The following is a 22737-nucleotide window of genomic DNA, read 5'->3' on the forward strand; positions in this document are numbered from 1 at the left end:
ACAGAGAGCGTCAGATGCAGCGCGATAGTCGGACGCTCGCATCCAGTTAGGACACGGTGTTAGTTTATAACCTGTTTTTGTGGACATAACAGCATGTGTATGCGTGCGTGCGCGCCTGTGCGCATAAGTGACAGTATGTATACACCTCTCTGTCAGTTTATTTCTTTCATGAAACATGATAATGTTAAAGATACACTTAATAAAGGCTATATGAGGTGAAAAAAATGCCCCCCCTGTCAAAGCTGATTGCCCGTCTGCCCCTAACACTCTGGCGCCGACCCTGCATACAGGCCATGGCGGTTGAGTGCATTACTTATTGATTTCTTTGAAACAATTGTACCTGCTAATTCCAGGTCTTTCTGAAGCTCTCCACAAGTGGTCCTTGGCTCTTGGACAACTCTTCTGATAAGTCTTTTCACTCCTCTGTCAGAAATCTTGCGAGGAGCACCTGGTTGTGGCCAGTTTATGGTGAAATGATGTTCTTTCCACTTCCGGATTATGGCCCCAACAGTGTTCACTGGAACATTCAGAAGTTTAGAAATGCGTCTGTAACCAATACCATCAATATGTTTTGCAACAATAAGGTTGCAAAGGTCTTGCGAGAGCTCTTTGCTTTTACCCATCATGAGATGTTTCTTGTGTGACACCTTGGTAATGAGACACTTTTTTATAGGCCATCAGTTGGGACTGAACCAGCTGATATTAATTTGCACTGACAAGGGGCCGGATTGCTTTCTAATTACTGATAGATTTTAGCTGTTGTCTTGGCTTTCCATACCTTTTTGCACCTCCCTTTCTTCATGTGTTCAATACTTTTTCCCTGTGTCATTTCACATTATTACACATCACTTAATTTCTGAACTTATTTGTTTTGGTTTCTTTGTATGTATAGATTACTTGGGTTGTTACCAACATCTGGTGAAAATTTCATGTCAATAGCACCTTTGGAAATATATTTACTGAGAAAAATGGTGACGTGTTCAATACTTATTTTACCCACTGTATCTCTCTCTCTCTCTCTCTCTCTCTCTCTCTCCCCTCCACCCCTTTCTCGTTTCCTCTAATCTCCTCTGCTCTGGTGCCCCTATATAACCTCTGATACAGACCCTCATCATACTAATGTTGGCTGGATAGGAAACAACAGGTGTCTACATGTCAGTGTGATACAGAGACACAGTTATTAGAGGCAGACTTTTAGTTCACTTTTTAAACTTTATTAGAAGTATTTGGGCATTCTGTGCTGACTGGAAAACCACAAACATTCAGACTCAACAGACAAACTGCAGAGGTTTGATTTGAAGTCAAACAGGATTGTCAATCAGCAGCCAGGTGAACATGACCAACCAATCAGCTCTCATCCTGAAGATGGCCTTGATGCTGCTGCTGCTGCACAGCACAGGTAAGATCTGATGACATTATTACAATTTTAGCAAGAAAGACGGTGTTTTGATACACACTGCATGGCTGAAATATGGAGCAAAAGTAAGTTTATGTTGGTAATTTAAAATGTAAGCAGGAAATTTTTTTTGTCCCAAATCTAAAGTTTGTAGTTTGTATAAAGAAGGAAAATACAAGTTTCAGTTAGATTCTGTCTGTTTAAACAGTTAGAAAAAGATTCTTAAAAAAGTTGACAGTTGACACCTTTCTGCAGCTGGAAAGGCTGATGAATTATAAAGTTTTCTAAAATGTGATAAAGCCATTTTATACGCCAACAACATAACTACTGAGCAAAATAGATTTCAAATTAAAGTTTATATTCTGGGATCAGTTTTTGTTTATGTCTTCACTTCAAATGCTCTTAAATTTGGGTGCTTCAAACCACATATGTACACTACTTTGTTATATCCCCAGACTTTTATGTCATAATGTGGACGGGTAAATTCACACCTCAAAAATGCAGTATTGGATACATGTGTTACAGCAGTCCATTTTTTATTTTTAAAAATTATAAAACACAATATTCACTGTTCTATGATTCTAAAAAAAAAATTGTTTTTGTTAATCTTTTTTTTGTGCCAAAGTTAGTTTAATAATCATAAAGAATTTATGATGTTAAATCAAACTGTTTCTCCCACAGAGCATCAATCAGGAACACATAGAGTCATTGTGAAGTGGAGAACTGTGGAAGAAACAGGTGCAAACGAAAAACCAAACTGTCCTCTCTCCTCCTTTAGATGCAAAAATGGACATCATTACCAAGACGCTAGATGTTGTGGTGGGAGGAGAGATCTTTCTGCTGTGTAAAGGTGAGTCATTTACATTTGATGACTAATGGAACTTGTCCATATGAAGGACATTTTCCAGTATGAACCTAGATGTTTTAAAATAATCACTCTGTCTCTTCCTCCTCTGCTTCTCCTCTCTTGTCCTGTCCTATAGTCGGGGGAGAGGGAGATATAACGTGGAAGAAGGACGGGGAAGAAATCGATGATGAAGACAAGGTGTCAGAGGTGGATGAGTCTTCCTCCAAACTGATCATTCAGAATGTTTCGATGCAGGACGCGGGCAGGTATACCTGTCTGTGTGAGTTCAACACCGGACACAACGATGACGTTACGAAACAGATCTATGTTTATGGTACGTGCAACAGATCTTTTATTTAGGTAGGAAATGGACATTCAGCTTGTTTAATGAACCAACTCCCATTTCAATGATATATATTTTCTTGCCTTGTTGCATAGAAAGTACAGTAAGCATCCTAACCTTCTCTGTTGTCAGAGGGTCCATCATTTGGAAGCACTGTTACCTACCATGAGTTCCTGGAGGGCACAGACGGTGTGGTGCCATGCCTGGTGACTGGCCAGCCAGCGGTGGATGTTCACTGGCTCAGAAACAAAGAACAGATCTCCTCTAATGGTAGGACCTGGGCCTAGACCAGCAACCTGGGCCTGGAGCTGCCCTGCAGTCTGAAGGGTTATTTTATGGTTAACAAAAAACGTTACACATTTTGCAAACTTGTTAAGTTGTTGTACTGTACGTATGCATGTATTTGATTTGTAAAATAAGTCAGAAAAACTAAAAACAGCTGCAGTAGCACGACTGAATATTGGACTTTTATGCAGAAACATAACATTCTTGTCTGTGTTTTTGTCTCTGCCTTTGTCCACTTTGTATCTTTCCATCACTCCGTCTCTCCCTGTCTGTCTCTGCATCTCTGTGCTGCCATCTCTAACTTCAGCAGGACAGCACGTGCATCATCGGCCTGATAACACAGTCCTGATTGAGAAAGTGAGGAGAGAAGATGCTGGGACATACTTGTGTGAGGCCATTATCAGAGGAAGGCCCATCCATAAGGAACTCCCCATCACTGTTGTCAACGGTCGGTATCTTTTTTGCATCACGGTTAAATAGAGGTCAGGGGGTTTGAAAGATCATTTATTACACAAATATCCTTTCTGGCTCTTGCCAAACCTGATGGCACAATGGCACTCAGCCACTGAGTGTTAAGTTTTGATGCTTCACTGGTTAGGCACAAACAAATCTAGTATTTTACTTTAATGATCCTTTAATAAGGTAGACTGAAGCACTCTTTTGTACACCAGTCAATCCTAAAACTAAATATGGAGCCTAATCCCAGATCAAATGTACGTTGAAGGGCCCTGAATATCGTCTTCTGTGGTTGTAATGTTTAAATGTACGTATTCTTGTCTTTGTCCTTTTTGCGATGTTGCAAATGGAGCTGCTGTTATGCAAAACAAATTGCAGACCTGTCTGACAATAAAGTATTACCGTATTATCGTATCGTATCGTATCGTATTATCGTATCGTAATGATGCCGTAATACATTTGAAGTGTAAATGAAGAATCATTTTGACTAAATTCCCTCCTGCAGCTCCTCCTACTGCGCATCTGAGACAAGAGGTGAAGAAAGTGATGGCTGGACCAGAAACCAACGTTTCCCTGCTGTGTTTGGTGAGCGGTCATCCAAAACCCAACATCACCTGGATCACGTGAGTCCTGACTTTGGAAGAGTTGGTCACATCTTATTAGTGTTTTGTTCAAAGATGCACATTATGCATCAGTAGTATGTTGATAAAGTATAATATGGAATGAATTTAGCCTGGGCCATCTCTAGCCGTTTTGGTGCCTTAGGCAAAATTTGGATTTGGAGTGTGAAACCCTATAGGGTCAGGATTCAACCCCCCAGAACCCTAACCCTAGCCCTGTAAACCACAACACACATCGGACACCATAATGATTTTAACACAAAAAATACGATTTTTATTTTCATAAATAACTGTATTGATTATAATGTAAATAAACAATTGTAGTGTTGAGTCAGTTTCACTACAATTTACACTTTCATTAACAAATAAGTGCGTCCGGGCAGATGAAAGTGTGAGAAAGAGAGTTACAGGGGTGAAAAGTATATTTCTTTCTTTCTTTCTTTATTTATTTGTTCATTTGTTACCTCGATGCAGAAAATGAGGAAGGCCCCCCCACCAGCATTTATTATCATTATTATTATTATTATTTTGTTGTTTTTGTTTTTAGAGGGAAAAAAGCGGCCCCCAGAATGTGGCGCCCTAGGCAACTGCCTATATGGCTTATGCCTTAAGCCGGCCCTGAATTTAGCCGATCTAAACCTGTTTTCTCTCTAATTCTTTTACACCGTGTACAGTATATGTTTGTGTTTCTGTATATCTCTTTCTTTCTCCTAGCCGAGTCTTTGGAATCAATACGAGTACCAAACCCCTACAGCATTACTCAGTGTGTATTTTGCTCTGTATGTCCTCCCCCCAGGCCGATGACGGCTGACCCTTCACGTCATCATTTTAACTCCGACCGCAGCCAGTTGATTATCAGGTCTGTTGCCAGGGCCGACTACGGCGAGTACATCTGCACCGCCGCCAACAAGATAGCTGAGAACAGTGATACCTATATCCTTCATGTTAATGGTTAGTGCAATTTTATATTTTTAGCTCTCTGATAACTCCATTAGATCATTGAAACACAACAAACAACAACACTGGGATGAGAACGTGTTGACATACCATAAAAATGAGCTATAATGACACTTGACTTTGTTTCAGAGGCCCCGGAGGTGTTTGTGTCAGCGGAGCAGCAGAGCGTATTAGTGGGCGAGCGTGTGTCTGTGTCCTGTAACGTCTCTGGCCATCCTCAGCCGGAGCTACACTGGCTCAACAAGCACAATGGACGCACACTGGTAAGAGTTAATGCACGCATACTATACTATATATACTACTTTAGAGCAGCCACCCCAGAACTATACGAGCTCTGTGACTTAACAAATAGAACTCCAGTCGACTCCATGTTACTGTTGCTGTGTGTTGACCTTTAACACTGTCCAGCTACTACATTACATTAGAGCATTTACAGACTAATGTTAGGATTTCCTTTTGTGCCTCCCTCTGCCAGGACTCTAGCTCTGGTCTCGTCCGTGTTGTTGATGGTGCGTTGGTGATTGATGAGGTAGCGCCCTCTGATGGCGGACTGTATTCCTGCATGGCTGTCAGCACCTCTGGAAATGCATCAAGAGACGTTGCAATACACAGTAAGAGTTCATGTCTGTCTTTGTCTCTAAGAAAAAAGTTTAAGTGAAGGAAAAGATTTATTCTTTACTTATAATCACGGGTTTTATACTTTAATATTTCTCTCTCTCTCTCTTCCGTCCTCTGACCTGCCTCCTTGCACACAGCTCAGCCCGGTCCACCTCAATACCTGTCAGTCTCATCTGGACCAACCTCAGTCGTCTTCTCCCTCAAAATGCCACCTGTCAGTGGAGGGACGCCAATCACAAGTTTCGTCCTGCAGTATAAGCGAAGTGCAGCAGAGGAGTGGAAGGAGGTGACGGTCCCAGCTTCAGGTAAAACATCTGCTCTGCAAAGAGGCTTCACAGTTGTGTATCATGACTCTCAGTCAGTGAATCATTTATACTTTAAACTGCTTAAACCATAAACTTTATTCTGCTATAAATGCCTAAATAACATCATCATGCTCATATCTGATGTGTGTTTGCTTCTGTAGATCCCCTAGCTATCACCACCATCAGGCCGCACACATTGTACACAGTACGTTTGGCTGCGTTGAATGCAGTGGGAGTGGGACAGTTCTCAGAAACAAACACCATCCGCACTCTGGGAATACGTAAGCGCTATATACACACACAATAACAACAACACATTAGCAACATACACTGTCAAACATGCACCAAATCCATGTATGCTATGTGTGGAACATTAACTGGATATGCAGCGTGTGTTTGTGTGTGTACATATTTACATGAATGTATAAATCATGCACAATAAGTGCAAGTATTCATATGGTATATATGTATTGCAAGCAAGTCTTTTCCTCCTCCTCCTCCTCTGCCATCGCTATTTTTTCTTATTCATCTTTCATGCAACCATCATCATAACATTTCCATGACATCATCGTCAGCTGCCTGAGGCCTGTACTATGAAGCCAGATCAACATCCCCAGTGTATCTTCTCCTTATCTGGTTTAACTAACCCTAACAACCGAGATCGTGCTAAACGGTCCTACGACGGTGGTTATCAACTCTGTAAATCAACTCAGGGATTCTCAGTCTGGATATGAGCGCGTTCATGTGAACGGGGAGGTGTTTGCAGCTTCTGACCAATCACAGACATGGACAAGACTACTGACTGCAGACAGACAGACAGAGAGGCACATTTTACAAAGGAGGAGTAAACTATAATAGACAAATACGAAGACGTGAAACACTTAATCCAGACTAACAGTAACACAGTTGAAGCTGCCAAATGCAGGAAGAACAGCTGGCAAAAGATAAAACTCCCGATGTATGAATGCGTAAATTAATAGACTTATTAATTTAATGGAACACTCAAAAGTCAGACATAGTCGTCTAGATACAAATAGCATTACTATATATAAAGGATGGACGGATTACACTTCATTATATCCTTTAATTACAATATGTATGACAATTTCAACCTTCTTTCAGCTGCCCCCCCCCCCCCCCCCCCCCCCCCCCCTCTGGAGGTGTGAAACGGACTCAAGACCAAGTAAAAAAATTAATATAAAAACATAATTCAAAGCGGTAAACAGCCACAGCATACAGCCAGCTGTCCTTCCTGCATCTGTCAGTTTAAACTGTGTTGTTTTTAGTTTGATTATGACGGTAACTTCTTCATATTTGTGTAATATTACCATGCGATCCCCGCACCGAGCTGTGATTGGTCAGTAGGTGGGGCTTTTATATGAGTTGATCTCTTATCTGGAACATAACCTGCTCCGGAGCAGGTTAGCTGTTCAGCATCAGTTACCATGGTGATCTACACGGTAAGAAATGATCCACCTTCATAGGACTGAAAACCCTGAGGGGTTAACCCTGAAGTTACCTCGCTAACGCCAAATCCTGCTTCGTAGTACAGGCCTCTGATGTTCATTCATGATGTAATCCTCTGTCATCCATCCTCAGGGGACAAATCTCCTCCTTTAGATGCAAAGATGGACATCCTTATCAAGACGCTAGATGTTGTGGTGGGAGGAGAGATCTTTCTGCTGTGTAAAGGTGAGTCATTTACACTTGATGACTAATGAAACTTGTCCATGTGAAGGACATTTTCCAGTATGAACCTAGATGTTTTAAAATAATCACTCTGTCTCTTCCTCCTCTGCTTCTCCTCTCCTGTCCTGTCCTATAGCCGGGGGAGAGGGAGAAATAAAGTGGAAGAAGGACGGGGAAGAAATCGATGATGAAGACAAGGTGTCAAAGGTGGATGAGTCTTCCTCCAAACTGATCATTAAGAATGCTTCGATGCAGGACGCGGGCAGGTATACCTGTCTGTGTGAGTTCGAGAACGGACACAACGATGACGTTACGAAACAGATCTATGTTTATGGTACGTGCAACAGATCTTTTATTTAGGTAGGAAATGGACATTCAGCTTGTTTAATGAACCAACTCCCATTTCAATGATATATATTTTCTTGCCTTGTTGCATAGAAAGTACAGTAAGCATCCTAACCTTCTCTGTTGTCAGAGGGTCCATCATTTGGAAGCACTGTCACCTACCATGAGTTCCTGGAGGGCACAGACGGTGTGGTGCCATACCTGGTGACTGGCCAGCCAGCGGTGGATGTTCACTGGCTCAGAAACAAAGAACAGATCTCCTCTAATGGTAGGACCAGCACCCTGGGCCTGGACCAGCACCCTGGGCCTAGACCAGCAACCTGGGCCTGGAGCTGCCCTGCAGTCTGAAGGGTTATTTTATGGTTAACAAAAAACTTTACACATTTTGCAAACTTGCTAAGTTGTTGTACTGTACGTATGCATGTATTTGATTTGTAAAATAAGTCAGAAAAACTAAACAGCTGCAGTAGCACGACTGAATATTGGACTTTTATGCAGAAACATAACATTCTTGTCTGTGTTTTTGTCTTTTTGTCTCTGCCTTTGTCCACTTTGTATCTTTCCATCACTCCGTCTCTCCCTGTCTGTCTCTGCATCTCTGTGCTGCCATCTCTAACTTCAGCAGGACAGCACGTGCATCAGCGGCCTGATAACACAGTCCTGATTGAGAAAGTCAGGAGAGACGATGCTGGGACATACTTGTGTGAGGCCATTATCAGAGGAAGGCCCATCCATAAGGAACTCCCCATCACTGTTGTCGTCAACGGTCGGTATCTTTTTTTGCATCAAGGTTAAATAGAGGTCAGGGGGTTTGAAAGATAATTTATTACGCAAATGTCCTTTCTGGCTCTTGCCAAACCTGATGGCACAATGGCACTCAGCCACTGAGTGTTAAGTTTTGATGCTTCACTGGTTAGGCACAAACAAATCTAGTATTTTACTTTAATGATCCTTTAATAAGGTAGACTGAAGCACTCTTTTGTACACCAGTCAATCCCAAAACTAAATATGGAGCCTAATCCCAGATCAAATGTACGTTGAAGGGCCCTGAATATCGTCTTCTGTGGTTGTAATGTTTAAATGTACGTATTCTTGTCTTTGTCCTTTTTACGATGTTGCAAATGGAGCTGCTGTTATGCAAAACAAATTGCAGACCTGTCTGACAATAAAGTATTATCATCGTATCGTATTATCGTATCGTATTATCGTATCGTAATGATGCCGTAATACATTTGAAGTGTAAATGAAGAATCATTTTGACTAAATTCCCTCCTGCAGCTCCTCCTACTGCGCATCTGAGAGCAGAGGTGAAGAAAGTGATGGCTGGACCAGAAACCAACGTTTCCCTGCTGTGTTTGGTGAGCGGTCATCCAAAACCCAACATCACCTGGATCACGTGAGTCCTGACTTTGGAAGAGTTGGTCACATCTTATTAGTGTTTTGTTCAAAGATGCACATTATGCATCAGTAGTATGTTGATAAAGTATAATGTGGAATGAATTTAGCCTGGGCCATCTCTAGCCGTTTCGGTGCCTTAGGCAAAATTTGGATTTGGAGTGTGAAACCCTATAGGGTCAGGATTCAACCCCCCAGAACCCTAACCCTAGCCCTGTAAACCACAACACACATCAGACACCATAATGATTTTAACACAAAAAATAAGATTTTTATTTTCATAAATAACTATTTGTTATAATGTAAATAAACAATTGTAGTGTTGAGTCAGTTTCACTACAATTTACACTTTCATTAACAAATAAGTGCGTCCGGGCAGATGAAAGTGTGAGAAAGAGAGTTACAGGGGAGAAAAGTATATTTCTTTCTTTATTTATTTGTTCATTTGTTACCTCGATGCAGAAAATGAGGAAGGCCCCCCACCACCAGCATTTATTATTATTATAATAAACTCTTACAGCATTACTCAGTGTGTATTTTGCTCTGTATGTCCTCCCCCCAGGCCGGTGACGGCTGACCCTTCACGTCATCATTTTAACTCCGACCGCAGCCAGTTGACTATCAGGTCTGTTGCCAGGGCCGACTACGGCGAGTACATCTGCACCGCCGCCAACAAGATAGCTGAGAACAATGATACCTATATGCTTCATGTTAATGGTTAGTGCAATTTTATATTTTTAGCTCTCTGATAACTCCATTAGATCACTGAAACACAACAAACAACAACATTGGGATGAGAACGTGTTGACACACCGTGTTGAACACCATCGCAGAACAGCCTGGTGTGTGGCCTCCCACTCCCTATACATCATACCCTTTAGCCTGTCAGCCAGGAAATATGACCTCCAAACTGCACCTCAATATAAAGATAAGATGTTCACCTTGACTTTTTCCATCTCTCCCTCCAGCCAAAGCGAGCAGCATGACCACAGGCAGAGTGGTCGGCATCGTCATGGTGATCTTACTGATGGTGTTCCTGGTGGTTGTCATCATCACATTTCAAACCTTTTTGTGTGTGGCTGCAGAGAAGTGAAGCTGAAGGGTATATCCACTCCCAGAGGCAGTGTGCAACATGCGGATGCGGGGGTGCAGACACTTACTAAGGAGGGGGGGCAGCTCACAGAGATCACCTGTGACAAAGCCCCCCTTACCAGACACGAGTACGTTCATATTCACTCCCATATACAGCATGTTGAGAAGCTTGAATACTCTCTGTAAGCTGTTTCCTTTCACTCTGACATCCCAGCGAGCTCTATCCATAGACACAATAGCAGGAATGAGCAGTAAACCAAATTCTGTGCTTCCATAAATGTTTTTATAAAGTCAGTGTCTGTGCCCGCCCCCCAAATGCAGAGCTGATGGCTCAAAATGTGCAACGGAACAGAAAAAGTTATTGAAATCAAAGACCAGGTTTAGTTGAAAATCTGCTAGATCTGTTTGCAAGACAGTCTTACTCAACAGTGTTTGACTTGAGGAAAATATAAAACTCTGTCTTATGGACACTGAGTATATGATTGATCTCCTCTTTAATCTGTACAGATATGTTTTATATACCTCATTAATATCTCATTTTCTTTCCCACAGGAAAAAACAGCCAGGCAGAGACCTGCACACTGCCGACACATGAGGCCAGAAACCGGAGAAACTGAAATGAAGTAAAAAGTGTGAGCCAACAAGGATAATGTGTAGACAACAAGAGAAGATATCAAACAATCACAATCACTCTTAATAACCGAGTCATGGCAGTCAGTCTCTATGTTCGATACAACTGTTATGGGAAAAAATACTGATGTTGTTGAGGTTTGTTAAAACGGGGCTGTTTCAGACGTCTTTGCTGTTGGAGTGAGAGGACAGCGGTGAAGCGGTGACACCGGCTACAGGCAGGAGATGGTGCCGTTGTTGTTGTTCTGTGTGCTCTGATTTAGATTAGCTCCTCATTTTACAGGGTAATTGTGATGTCTGTGTTTTACAGGGTAAAATTATTGATGTTATCTTCAAATTGCTATATTTTCTAAAAGTCACGATGAATGTTTACCTTCTGCATTTTGAATGTTGTACACAGACACATGCTCTTATTTTATTTTACTCTTTGTTAATCGTATCGTGGATATCCTGTGCAATGCATTGGAAATATTTGTCTCTGTTAATGATCTTTTATTATCTTTCTTTATTGTTTAACGTTTTATCAACATGCATTGCAGCTGCGCTTCTGATGGTTATGTTTCTTTAGATTCTTTTTACACTGTATCCTGATACTAACCAGTATTTTGGACATTTCAAACATCTAACATCTATGTCTTCTTGCATCAAGCATCTAACCTTTCTGTGATTATCATGCACTAATATTTATTGTTTTTAAACATACATGAAATATATTATTATTATATCATGAGAGGCTTTGAACTTGAAGCTGTATTTGACTTTATAACCAGCTTCACTGTAAAGCATTTTTTTGTGGAAGAACTTAATAAATGGTGGCCTCATAGGGGACCTATGATTAAAAGCAACTTTTATTATGAGAACATATTAATATTAAAGTACCTGTAATAATAGGCGACATGGAAGACATATATATATATATACACCTAACAACGTTGACTAATGCTGGAAGTTATTTTGTATTTATAGTCATATTTAAGGTTATCAAATATGTTCAAGTGAAAATGTCAAATATTTAGCTTGCAGCTGTTTTGATTAGAAGATACTTTGACAGAAGTATGTCATGTTTGCAGATGATCTGACCATCTTAATGAAGTGTTTTTGATATTGTTGTGATATTGTATTGAACACTGTACATGACTGTACATACACATGTTGGTACATCTTTGTGTTTGATAAAAACATGGACTGTACAACAGCTTTATGGCTTTTGTGCTTAACAAATGAATGTGTGTTTTCTCATTTGAGTACCATCTCCATCACAAACAGTAAAATCATTAACGCAGAATGGAAAATATTTTGGTCGTTCAGGGCTGAAAAAGACTGAGTTCATCCTGCAGTGTCCTAAAAAACAAGAGTAACGAAATAAGGAAGTGGAGAGTATAGTTCACAGAGAGTCAAAGCTGAGTCAGACTGTCATTAAAGACTGAGTGCTAAAAGATGTGTCAATCAGGACTCTGAGGGTGCTGAGGGGTGCGTGACCATAGACTATATATACTCTCCATGTGTGTGATCACATTTTATTACTCAACACCTTTATAAAAAGATCTATTCAAATGAGACTGAACTGAACATTGAAAAGCATGACTAAGTGCAATTTTGAGGCACTTGTACTAGTTGAGTTGAGTATTTCCATTTTGAGTTGAAAGTTAAAAGTTAAAAATGCTGCTTAACATGAATGCATCAGTATGAACCATGCTTGTAAATAATAATCCTTGTATAACAATCCTTATGATAATAACATATTCTCACAGGGACCATTTTATGCACAAGTACCTTTAATTTGATACTTCAAATAGTCTAATGTTTGCTAGCTTCTACTTCTGTTTCACTCAGTAAAGTTTTTTTAACCTGTAATGGAGTATTTTTAGTTCCTGGTACTTGAACTTTTGGAACAAATATGATTAAAAAAAGTTATTTTTATAATTATATTTCTATCACTATATCCTGACAGTAGTGCATGAAACAGGTAATGTGAAAAGATTATCAATCAATGTTTCCTCCGGTGTCCTCCGGTGCTCCTAACGGCATCTGCAAGATTTCACAGACCGGAGGAAAACAACCAATCAGAGCCGAGCTGGAGTCTGCCTTCTCTAAGCAGCTGTCAATCACTCCAAACTCCAAATCAAACTGTCAAACTAGGCAGTGCTGATCAAATATGAATCAATATTCTGTTACGTTGATGCCTATGTCTCTCCTCAGATGTTCTCAGAAACATCTTGTAGTGCACGGTTTAGCTGTAAAATGAGAAAGTTTGTGACCCAAAATAAAAAATACTAAGCACCGCCCACCAGCTGGAGCACAGCCAATAGGAACAGTCTCTCTCTCTGTAATGACCTGTGATTGGTCAAAGTCTCCTGTCATGGGTTAGATGTTCTAAAGCCTGAAAACAGAGCCATGAGGAGGAGCAGAAGTCTAGTTATCTCTCAGAACACTTGAATTACAATATGTTGAAAGATTATTATGGAGTTTTTTTGCCCAGTGATACCAAAAACATTGTGCCTCCTGCAGGTTTAACGGTGATAATAGCTGTAGAGTAGCAGCTCTATGTGCTCGGACTCTCTGGTTCCGCCTCCTTTGGTTCCGCCTCCTGCCTGATACCTTCCTGCTGACTAGGAGCACATGACCAACATGACCAGATGACCAGGCGTGTTTACACCTGCAGTCAGTGACAGACAGACACACAGCACCGACACGCACTGTGCCACTGACAGGGAAGCCTGCTGTTTAAACCGAGATAACAAGCAGTGTTGTCTTGAGAGCTCATAGTTCAGCGGACGCTCTCAGGGACTCGGTGAGTTAACCTTATTAGTATCTTATTAGTATGACTGCTGTTGTTCTCATGGGGAGGACGCTGAGGGCTCTTCCGTAGCAGCAGCTGCTAGGTTAGCTTAGCATGCTAACGTGCCTGTGTAGGTTAGCTCGCTGCTGCAGCATCACCACCACCCAGCAGCTTTATTCCATTATAACAGCAGCTACAACAGACATGCTGCTGAGAGCTGAACTCAGATAACACTAACACTGCACTAGTGTGTTTTTAAATGTCATCTGTTTATAGTCTTAAAACTGTAATAGTTAGCTACCAGTTAGTGTTGGTGGTAGTTGGTGGTAGTGTTGGTGTTAGTTGGTGGTAGTGTTGGTGGTAGTGTTGGTGGTAGTTGGTGGTATTGTTGGTGGTAGTATTGGTGTTAGTTGGTGGTAGTATTGGTGGTAGTGTTGGTGTTAGTTGGTGGTATTGTTGGTGGTAGTATTGGTGGTAGTATTGGTGTTAGTTGGTGGTAGTATTGGTGGTAGTGTTGGTGTTAGTTGGTGGTATTGTTGGTGGTAGTATTGGTGTTAATTGGTTGGTAGTGTTGGTGGTAGTGTTGGTGTTAGTTGGTGGTAGTATTGGTGGTAGTGTTGGTGGTAGTGTTGGTGTTAGTTGGTGTTAGTTGGTGGTAGTGTTGGTTGTAGTTGGTGGTAGTGTTGGTGGTTGTGTTGGTGGTGGTAGTGTTGGTGGTAGTGTTGGTGTTAGTTGGTGTTAGTGTTGGTGGTAGTTGGTGGTAGTGTTGGTGTTAGTTGGTTGTAGTGTTGGTGTTAGTTGGTGGTAGTGTTGGTGTTAGTTGGTGGTAGTGTTGGTGGTAGTATTGGTGGTAATATTGGTGTTAGTTGGTGGTAGTATTGGTGGTAGTGTTGGTGTTAGTTGGTGGTATTGTTGGTGGTAGTATTGGTGGTAGTGTTGGTGGTAGTGTTGGTGTTAGTTGGTGTTAGTATTGGTGGTAGTGTTGGTGGTAGTGTTGGTGTTAGTTGGTGGTAGTGTTGGTTGTAGTTGGTGGTAGTGTTGGTGGTTGTGTTGGTGGTAGTGTTGGTGGTAGTGTTGGTGGTAGTGTTGGTGTTAGTTGGTGTTAGTGTTGGTGGTAGTTGGTGGTAGTGTTGGTGTTAGTTGGTTGTAGTGTTGGTGTTAGTTGGTGGTAGTGTTGGTGTTAGTTGGTGGTAGTGTTGGTGGTAATATTGGTGTTAGTTGGTGGTAGTATTGGTGGTAGTGTTGGTGTTAGTTGGTGGTATTGTTGGTGGTAGTATTGGTGGTAGTGTTGGTGGTAGTGTTGGTGTTAGTTGGTGGTAGTATTGGTGGTAGTTGGTGGTAGTGTTGGTGTTAGTTGGTGGTAGTGTTGGTGGTAGTGTTGGTGGTTGTGTTGGTGGTGGTAGTTGGTGGTAGTGTTGGTGGTAGTTGGTGGTAGTGTTGGTGTTAGTTGGTGGTAGTGTTGGTGTTAGTTGGTTGTAGTGTTGGTGTTAGTTGGTTGTAGTGTTGGTGTTAGTTGGTTGTAGTGTTGGTGTTAGTTGGTGGTAGTGTTGGTGGTAGTGTTGGTGGTAGTTGGTTGTAGTGTTGGTGGTAGTTGGTGGTAGTTGGTTGTAGTGTTGGTGTTAGTTGGTGGTAGTATTGGTGGTAGTGTTGGTGGTAGTGTTGGTGTTAGTTGGTGGTAGTGTTGGTGGTAGTGTTGGTGGTAGTATTGGTGTTAGTTGGTGGTATTGTTGGTGGTAGTATTGGTGTTAGTTGGTGGTAGTATTGGTGGTAGTGTTGGTGTTAGTTGGTGGTAGTGTTGGTGGTAGTGTTGGTGGTAGTGTTGGTGTTAGTTGGTGGTAGTATTGGTGGTAGTGTTGGTGGTGGTGTTGGTGTTAGTTGGTGGTAGTGTTGGTGGTAGTGTTGGTGTTAGTTGGTGGTAGTGTTGGTGTTAGTTGGTGGTAGTGTTGGTGGTAGTATTGGTGTTAGTTGGTGGTATTGTTGGTGGTAGTATTGGTGTTAGTTGGTGGTAGTATTGGTGGTAGTTGGTGGTAGTGTTGGTGGTAATGTTGGTGTTAGTTGATGGTAGTGTTGGTGTTAGTTAGTTGGTGGTGGTGTTGGTGTTAGTTGGTGGTGGTTTTGGGAGCTAGAGAAGTGCGTTGAACAGGTAGCTAAAGCGGAGACAGCTGAGCTGAAAGTTAGATTTTAAAGCAAATTCAGTTTATCCAATAATATTACGATAGCTTTTGGTTGACAATGAATATGTTGTCTCAATGTTTGTTTTAGTGAAGCTGTAGTCTCTCATATACAACTTTATACAGGCATAATTTGCTCCTGGCATGAGAGAGATCACATGTTAAAGAGAGATCATAAAATGTTTTCGATGAAAATAAGAACATGGCAGTCTGTAGAACCACTGTCAATGTATATTATATTAATATTCACTTTATATCCACATTTCCTCCTTGTTTGTTCCTCAGCTCCAGGCAGCCTCTGCCCACCTGTACCCCAGGAGGGAAGCTACATCCTCAGACACAGGCTCCAGGAAGCCAGCCCTCTTGCTGTCCACCATGGATGACACGGATGTGGAACGTGAGCCCTTTGTCTTGTCTTGTCTTGTCTTGTCTTCTTTTCTCTTCTCTCTCAGTTTGTTTTTGTGTCTAACTCTGTTCAGCTACAGTAATTAAGTTGCTGTTTGACACAGTTATGAACAGTAAGCCATGCATAGTTTCCTCACAGTGGTCTCCAACTATGTCATTTGTGTTCCTTCCATGTCTCTCTTCTTTCTTCATTGTAACGTTCCTACTCAGACTTGTCTCTGTTCTGTTGTGTTTTCCCCCTCCAGAGGTGACCCTGGCTCTCCTAGATGCGGCCACTGATAAAGACTCAGAGGTCCAGGAACAGGTCAGAAAGTCTATGTTGACCCTGGGGAAACAGCAGCCAGACAGAGTGTTAGCCATGTGCCAGGACTACCTTCTGAAACACCCAAAGGTAAAGCACCATAAACACCTCCATTACACCGTATGTCTAACAGCTCTCAGAGTGTCGGCCTAAGGCCTACCTAAGTAAACATTCCAGAGAACCTGGAATTAATTATCAGTACATGTTCTTGTAGCCCTGATAAAAAAAAGCCTGATAAGCATGACTTATGTACATGAGCATACTAATATTACATTTAACTCGGCCTCTAGTGCTGGTGTTACTATTGGTGTCAATGTGACCATACTGTACACATTAAGAGGGGAACTGAGCAGGATTGCTGCAAGCACCAAAAAGTGGTACTTCTATGATGGAAATATCTGTGTTTTTTGTTAAAGATTTGTCTATAAAAAAAACAACCCCTGCTAAGACCAGTCTGCTGCTAATCTATTAAATCTGGTCACAGTTAAAAGGCCTCTCAGAGCTCCTACTGTAGCATGTGGTTTGGTTTGACACATGTACAAGATGTAAACATTGCAATAAATAGCTGTATGTGTATTTCTGTCACAGAGAGAGTCTGGCTTTCAGCCAGAGGTTTTCTGATTTTACAGATGGCAGCCAAGCAACATGTCATTATTGATTTATATTTTCAATTTGCCTATAAAATGTCACAAAATCAGCGAAAATGCCCGTCACAATTCTCTAAAGTTAGACCAACAGTCCAAAACCGTAAAATATTCAGTTTACAAAAATACAAGACAGAAAAAAGCAGCAAATCCTCACAGTTGAGCTGAAATGTAAAAACAAAACGTGAACGATTAATTATCAAATTTGCAAAATTGTTGGCAATTATCATTCTGTCAATGACCTAATTGATTAATCAACTTAGTGTTTCAGCTCTGGAGCTGAAGGGGTCAGTGTATATTTTGTTCAATCAATTTTCCTTTCACAAAAGGATATTAAAATATAAAAAAATTGTGGTTATTTGATTTTCATTTTAAAAAACAAGTATACAAATACGAGGCGTTTTTCTTTATCAGGGTCAAAAAGGGGTGAACTAAATAAAAGAAGCGGGTTGATTTTCATTTTCTATTTCTAAAAAACAAAAATATAATCACTAGAAGACAGAAACGAAAAAATGCCCATTTTTCATATTCTGCGACAGGAAGTTGCGTAAGAGCGCGTATGAGGAGGGAGAGAAAAAAGTACAGTCCTGCTGTGTGACTGAAGGTGATGGACATGGATCAGTACGTAGTTTTTCGAAACAATAAAAGAGTGTTTCTCAGGGAAGAAGACATGACTGCAGAAAAACTAACTTCGGTAAAGTGTGAAAGATATTCAGATTTGAACTTCTCGGATCAATAACTCATGACCGAAACATCGTTAAAACACAAACAACGGCTCTTTCTAACCGTAGTAAGGTAGACAACGAGCTACAACCTCATCTTAATCACAACGAGTTTACTGATCCATGTCCATCACCTTCAGTTATACAGCAGCACCGTCCTCATACGCGCTCTTACGCAACTTCCGGTCGCAGAATAAGAAAAAAATGGCATTTTTTTCGTTTCTGTCTTCTAGTGATTTTGTTTTTTGTTTTTAGAAATAGAAAATTAAAACTAACCTGTTTTTTAAGTTTAGTTCATCCCTTTTTGACCCTGATAAAGAAAAACGCCTTGTATTTCAATTTCAATTTTTGTATTTTAAAATGAAAATCAAATAACCACTCATTTTCTGTATTTTAATATTCTTTTGTGAAAGGGAAAAAATCATATGACCAAAAGATACACTGGCCCTGAAGTATATTTGATTTGCCTGGTGTTAAAGTCATTGGATTTGCCGAAAACAGACATTCACATTTGTTTTTTTTAATCTGTAAATGTTTTGTCAATTCAATTTCCCAAAAAATTTCTGAATTTCAGAAAATGCGACACATACCGCCCAGTCCTGATCTGCAGTATCTACACTGCTAACATATTACCTGCATTGGCCTATAGAATAGAATAGAATCATTCCACCTACAAAACTGAACGGCTATTGCTAATGTATCTTGATGTTCAACAGGAAATATCTCTCAGTTCTTTGCCTTTTCTTTGTTTTATTATTTGTAGTACATTTGCTGCTTAGCAATTTCACCACAGAGCTCTGAATGTCTGTATGATGCTGCAACACCTTATCATACCATCTCAGCCCCTGTGATTATCAGATGACGGTATCTTTACTCTGATGAAACGTCTTGGGAAACATCAGTGACTTACTGTAGTACAAAGGATGTCATTTTATCTTGAGATGGTGTTGAATGTGCCGTATCATTTTATTTAGCCTATGTGAAAGCCATTTTACTTGGCTGTGCCATTAATTAGTATTCCATTTGGTTTTCATATTGTCTTTTAAATGTGCTCTTAACTGTTATTCCTTCTCTTGTTATCTCTATTTTTCCTTCTCCTCTCCCTCCTCGTCCTCTAGTTGGTAGTGAGCCACAGAGTTGTGATTCTTCAGACTATTGAGCTGATAGTGGGCTGCAGGATAGAGGAGATCAGTTACCCCAGGATAAAGAGCATCATCTCCCTGGCCTCAGATGAGATGACACGGTCAAAGGTAAAATATAAGACGTTAATTATTCATATTTTGTTTATTGCAGAGGGCAGATGATAAATGATGTTCTTTACTGTTTTTCCTCCGTCTTCCTGGTTCACTCAGGAGGTCATCCCCGATTGGCAGCAGGCAGCAAGTAATATTTTGGTTGCTGTGGGCAACAAGCACATCAATGACATCATGGAGGAGATCCTAAGCAAGTTTCAGCCCGGGCTCCTACCTCACTTCTTTGTGGTCCAGACACTAGCCAACCTTTCTGACTCCAATGGTAAGAAACTATTTACAACTACAAACACGAAGACACCTCCCATTTAAGGCTATAGGGAAGTCCACACTCATACACACACAAACGGGTATTCAGAGGTTACATAAACCTGTTAAACCTGTCCAAAAACGTGTAGAGCATGTTTGTTTAGGAGTCTCTTTTGGTTTGAAAATTATAAAAAGTGTTATCTCTAGCCCCCGACATCTGCTGCAGTTAGGGATGTCCGGAGCCACTGAACTGATGAAAATATGTCTAATCAATTTAGTATCAGACATGTAAATCCTGATTTATTTCCAATCCGGTACACTCATATAAACTTCTCCAGCCTATTGCTAAAGGATTAGGAAGTAATGAACTGCAGGGGGATGACATGAACAAATAAATATCACACTGAGCAGTTTCTTTTTTTTATCGTGTGATTAAGTGATTACAGAACAAGTGAAGACAAGTACAGGGACACAAAAACAGCCAAAAGAGATTATACAGAGTAAGACAAATGACTGTGATTGTGTGAGAGGCGTTGAATGCGGCTAGGTGGTAATATAAGACGTATATCTACACATAAATACACATAAACTGTATATACACACACATGTTTACAAATACATATATATATATACATACATATTTTATGTGCAGAGGAGGAAAGGACTGAGCAGTTTCACTTAATTATATCTAGTTTGACCATGAAGCAAGAACAGCTCTGTTGCAGCCACATTTAGGCGGTGTACTCTGCCTTCAAAGTGCCTTTTGTTTCATGCTGTAGATGAAGAGGGGATGTCAAAACCTTCCTGCCACAACTTTTCCAGACTAAGAGCTAATAGACTGTCAAACGCATCTACATTGGGCTTGTCTACTTTATACTAAAGGTGTATTTGCATCTTTATTATATATAAAATATAGACATTGAATCAGGACTCAATATGATCACATACTAAATGAGTAAATACATTTAATGACTCAGATTAGGGAGAATCTTTAGAGGAAGTACAAACTAAATCCAGTTTAAGTAGCTGTAAATCACTGACCAGTACAGAGATGCATTGAAATGATATTCATTCTGATACATAATGTGATTTCAACAAAAGATAGATTTCACCAGGGACTACAAAAGTCTTCTTCCTGCTTTTCTGTTAACGTTTGTACGTTATCTTTTGCATTACAGTTAATGTCTCCCTGCTTTACAGAGGAAGTGGTGAATAATATCGTCCCGTTAATGCTGTATTCTTCCTTGTTCTCTAGTTTATGGCATGGTACCCTTCCTGAATGCTATTCTGGGCACCATGTTGCCCATGTTGAGCATGGCCAAACAGGACAACATGAAGTGGGTCTTCTCTTCTGGTAAGAACCTCCCTATGTGGATTTTTAAATTGTTATAATTAGTGAAATATATTAACCCCTCTCCAAAACTCTTGAAACACTACCTCCTCCAAAAATATGACCCTTTCTCCCCTTTCTCTTTCTTACAGTTTTATCACATGGTTTTCTACTCTACTACCTAATTTCCGTCTGTTGTGTTTCTCTCCCTCCAGCTCTGTGTCATTTCAGCGACAGTATCTTGGAGTACCTCGCCAACCTGGACAAGGCTCCAGATCCCACAGTCAGAAAGGACACGTTCTCCAGTGAAATGTGTGCTGCTTTCGACATCCTCTTCAATAATTGGTTACAAAGCAGGGAGTCCAAGGTGAGGTCACTGTAGGTCAATGTTAGCGGGGTTGAGCACAATGGTTTGGTACACAGTGGACTACACAGCCTGCAAGGTCGTGTTCAGGCAGTAATGAAATAAGTTGAGTAAGTAGCTAAGCCATCTAAAGCTCGACATTTACAACATACAAAAATGATGATTGCAGTCCAATAGGCATACTTTGAAATGGCATCACCATACCTAGCAGGGCCTCATATTGTGGGCACAATGAGGTTATTTAGTTTTTTTAGGTTTTTTAGTACAATTGGTTCCCTAAGAGTCATTAAATGAAATTGAAATCCCATTTCTGAGTGAGAAAATTGTGATTATCATCCAGAATTATGATGCCTTAATGAAAATACACTGTGAGGACACTTTTCCAGTGCTATCTTCTGTTCTTAAACTAGTGAGACAACATGCTAACCACTAGGCCATAGTTTCCAACAGTCAGAGCATGGTAAAGCATAATAATATTCTATGGGATCTTAATAGTATAGTAACCAACCATACAAGTGATTGTTTATGTTTGTATTGAGTCTATAAAAGTATGTACCGCTCTTTTAGAAGGTCTTAAAGTGTCCCACAAGAAATCTGGTGAGGCTACTTCTTAGATCTTAGAACAGCAAACTCCCTTTAAATCTTTAAAAAGAAAAGAAAGACCTATCTTTTTAATTTGGTGTTTAATGACTGCTGTCATTGTTAATGTTTTGTTGTGTTGTGTTTGTTTGTTTTTTCTCTCACTTATTGCTATTTTTTTTTTACTTAATGTCATTGTTTATTTTCATCTTGGTTTGTTATGCACTCTTTGCATGAAATGAGCTATACAGATAAAGTTCATTTTATTTTGTTATTATTATTATTATTATTAAAGGTATTATTATACTTGGCCATGTTAACCTAGTCTAACAATTTAACCACCAGTATGCCTTTGTGCTGCATTACAGAAGGCAGAGAACCTATTAGAGCTAATTATGTTTCACAACATCCACAACTCTGATCAAAGGGCACTGAATATTCAAATAAAGATTTCAGTACAAACAAAACATATGATCTCAGAATGATATTCATACAGTGACGGAACATTTGCTTTAATCACTTTATTTGTTCTGTGGTCTATTCTTTCACCTGAAAATTAAATATAGAATAGAGCACAGTTGTACAGTATAAAGTAGAACTGTGATGAGAAGGCCACCAAGTAGATGTGCAGTCTTCAAACGACAATGTCAACAGTGACATGATTTCTTTTATACATATTTTTTATGGCTAGTGTTCCCCTTTTTATTTCTTCCCTATTCACACTCATCTAGTTGATTTGTTACAAGTGAATCTATGTGATCTAATCTCATGTGTGTCTCTGTGTGTTCCAGTTGAGGCTAACAGTAGCTGAGGCCGTGGGCTCTATCTGCCATCTGATGGCCAGCGATAAACTGGAGGAGCAGATTCCTAAACTCATACCTGCCATCCTGTCCCTGTACAAGAAAAACAACGAGCACTACGTCATTAGCAAGGTGGGTATGGGCTGCAGCATGAGAGCAGAGGAC

The 22737-nt window shown here is 40.4% G+C and overlaps 4 protein-coding genes across 5 annotated transcripts in view; all 4 read left to right on the top strand.

Moving 5' to 3' along the window:
- Positions 1-1020: 1020 nt before the first annotated feature.
- On the top strand, positions 1021-9257 carry LOC141779790 (neural cell adhesion molecule 2-like). The gene is made up of 6 exons (XM_074654806.1): positions 1021-1399; positions 2175-2246; positions 2380-2577; positions 2719-2856; positions 3179-3766; positions 9033-9257. Exons 1-5 carry the CDS (start codon positions 1336-1338, stop codon positions 3349-3351), a joined length of 645 nt encoding a protein of 214 aa, XP_074510907.1. The 5' UTR covers positions 1021-1335; the 3' UTR covers positions 3352-3766; positions 9033-9257.
- On the top strand, positions 3188-6341 carry LOC141779788 (neural cell adhesion molecule 1-like). Its single transcript, XM_074654804.1, has 7 exons — positions 3188-3319; positions 3833-3950; positions 4744-4898; positions 5034-5167; positions 5380-5515; positions 5660-5827; positions 5989-6341. The coding sequence occupies exons 2-7, from the start codon at positions 3874-3876 to the stop codon at positions 6132-6134; spliced, it is 816 nt and encodes a 271-aa protein (XP_074510905.1). The 5' UTR covers positions 3188-3319; positions 3833-3873; the 3' UTR covers positions 6135-6341.
- Positions 7157-10349, top strand: LOC141779860 (neural cell adhesion molecule 1-like). Its single transcript, XM_074654884.1, has 8 exons — positions 7157-7184; positions 7427-7519; positions 7653-7850; positions 7992-8129; positions 8484-8627; positions 9140-9257; positions 9819-9973; positions 10225-10349. The coding sequence occupies exons 1-8, from the start codon at positions 7157-7159 to the stop codon at positions 10347-10349; spliced, it is 999 nt and encodes a 332-aa protein (XP_074510985.1).
- Positions 10350-13590: 3241 nt separating this feature from the next.
- The window catches only part of mroh1 (maestro heat-like repeat family member 1), a 36046-nt gene continuing 26899 nt past the window's right edge, over positions 13591-22737 (top strand). For both annotated transcript variants that reach the window (XM_074654807.1, XM_074654808.1), the window contains exons 1-8: positions 13591-13769; positions 16214-16325; positions 16579-16724; positions 19119-19250; positions 19353-19515; positions 20755-20853; positions 21045-21196; positions 22564-22704. In XM_074654807.1, the coding sequence (XP_074510908.1) occupies positions 16304-16325; positions 16579-16724; positions 19119-19250; positions 19353-19515; positions 20755-20853; positions 21045-21196; positions 22564-22704 (855 nt within the window). In that variant the 5' untranslated portion in view covers positions 13591-13769; positions 16214-16303. The remainder of the gene's footprint in view (positions 13770-16213; positions 16326-16578; positions 16725-19118; positions 19251-19352; positions 19516-20754; positions 20854-21044; positions 21197-22563; positions 22705-22737) is intronic.

The sequence above is a fragment of the Sebastes fasciatus genome, chromosome 12, assembly GCF_043250625.1.
Source record: "Sebastes fasciatus isolate fSebFas1 chromosome 12, fSebFas1.pri, whole genome shotgun sequence".
Taxonomy (NCBI): domain Eukaryota; kingdom Metazoa; phylum Chordata; class Actinopteri; order Perciformes; family Sebastidae; genus Sebastes; species Sebastes fasciatus.

Excerpts from the sequence above, each read along its gene's own strand:
- LOC141779790 (XM_074654806.1), top strand. The coding sequence starts at position 1,336 with ATGACCAACCAATCAGCTCTCATCCTGAAGATGGCCTTGATGCTGCTG. Across the intron at positions 1,400-2,174 it reads GCTGCTGCTGCACAGCACAG|ATGCAAAAATGGACATCATT; the intron begins GTAAGATCTGAT and ends CTCCTCCTTTAG. Across the intron at positions 2,578-2,718 it reads GAAACAGATCTATGTTTATG|AGGGTCCATCATTTGGAAGC; the intron begins GTACGTGCAACA and ends CTCTGTTGTCAG.
- LOC141779788 (XM_074654804.1), top strand. The coding sequence starts at position 3,874 with ATGGCTGGACCAGAAACCAACGTTTCCCTGCTGTGTTTGGTGAGCGGT. Across the intron at positions 5,168-5,379 it reads AGCACAATGGACGCACACTG|GACTCTAGCTCTGGTCTCGT; the intron begins GTAAGAGTTAAT and ends TCCCTCTGCCAG. Across the intron at positions 5,828-5,988 it reads GGTGACGGTCCCAGCTTCAG|ATCCCCTAGCTATCACCACC; the intron begins GTAAAACATCTG and ends TTGCTTCTGTAG.
- LOC141779860 (XM_074654884.1), top strand. The coding sequence starts at position 7,157 with ATGCGATCCCCGCACCGAGCTGTGATTG. Across the intron at positions 8,130-8,483 it reads AGAACAGATCTCCTCTAATG|CAGGACAGCACGTGCATCAG; the intron begins GTAGGACCAGCA and ends CTCTAACTTCAG. Across the intron at positions 9,974-10,224 it reads CTATATGCTTCATGTTAATG|CCAAAGCGAGCAGCATGACC; the intron begins GTTAGTGCAATT and ends CTCTCCCTCCAG.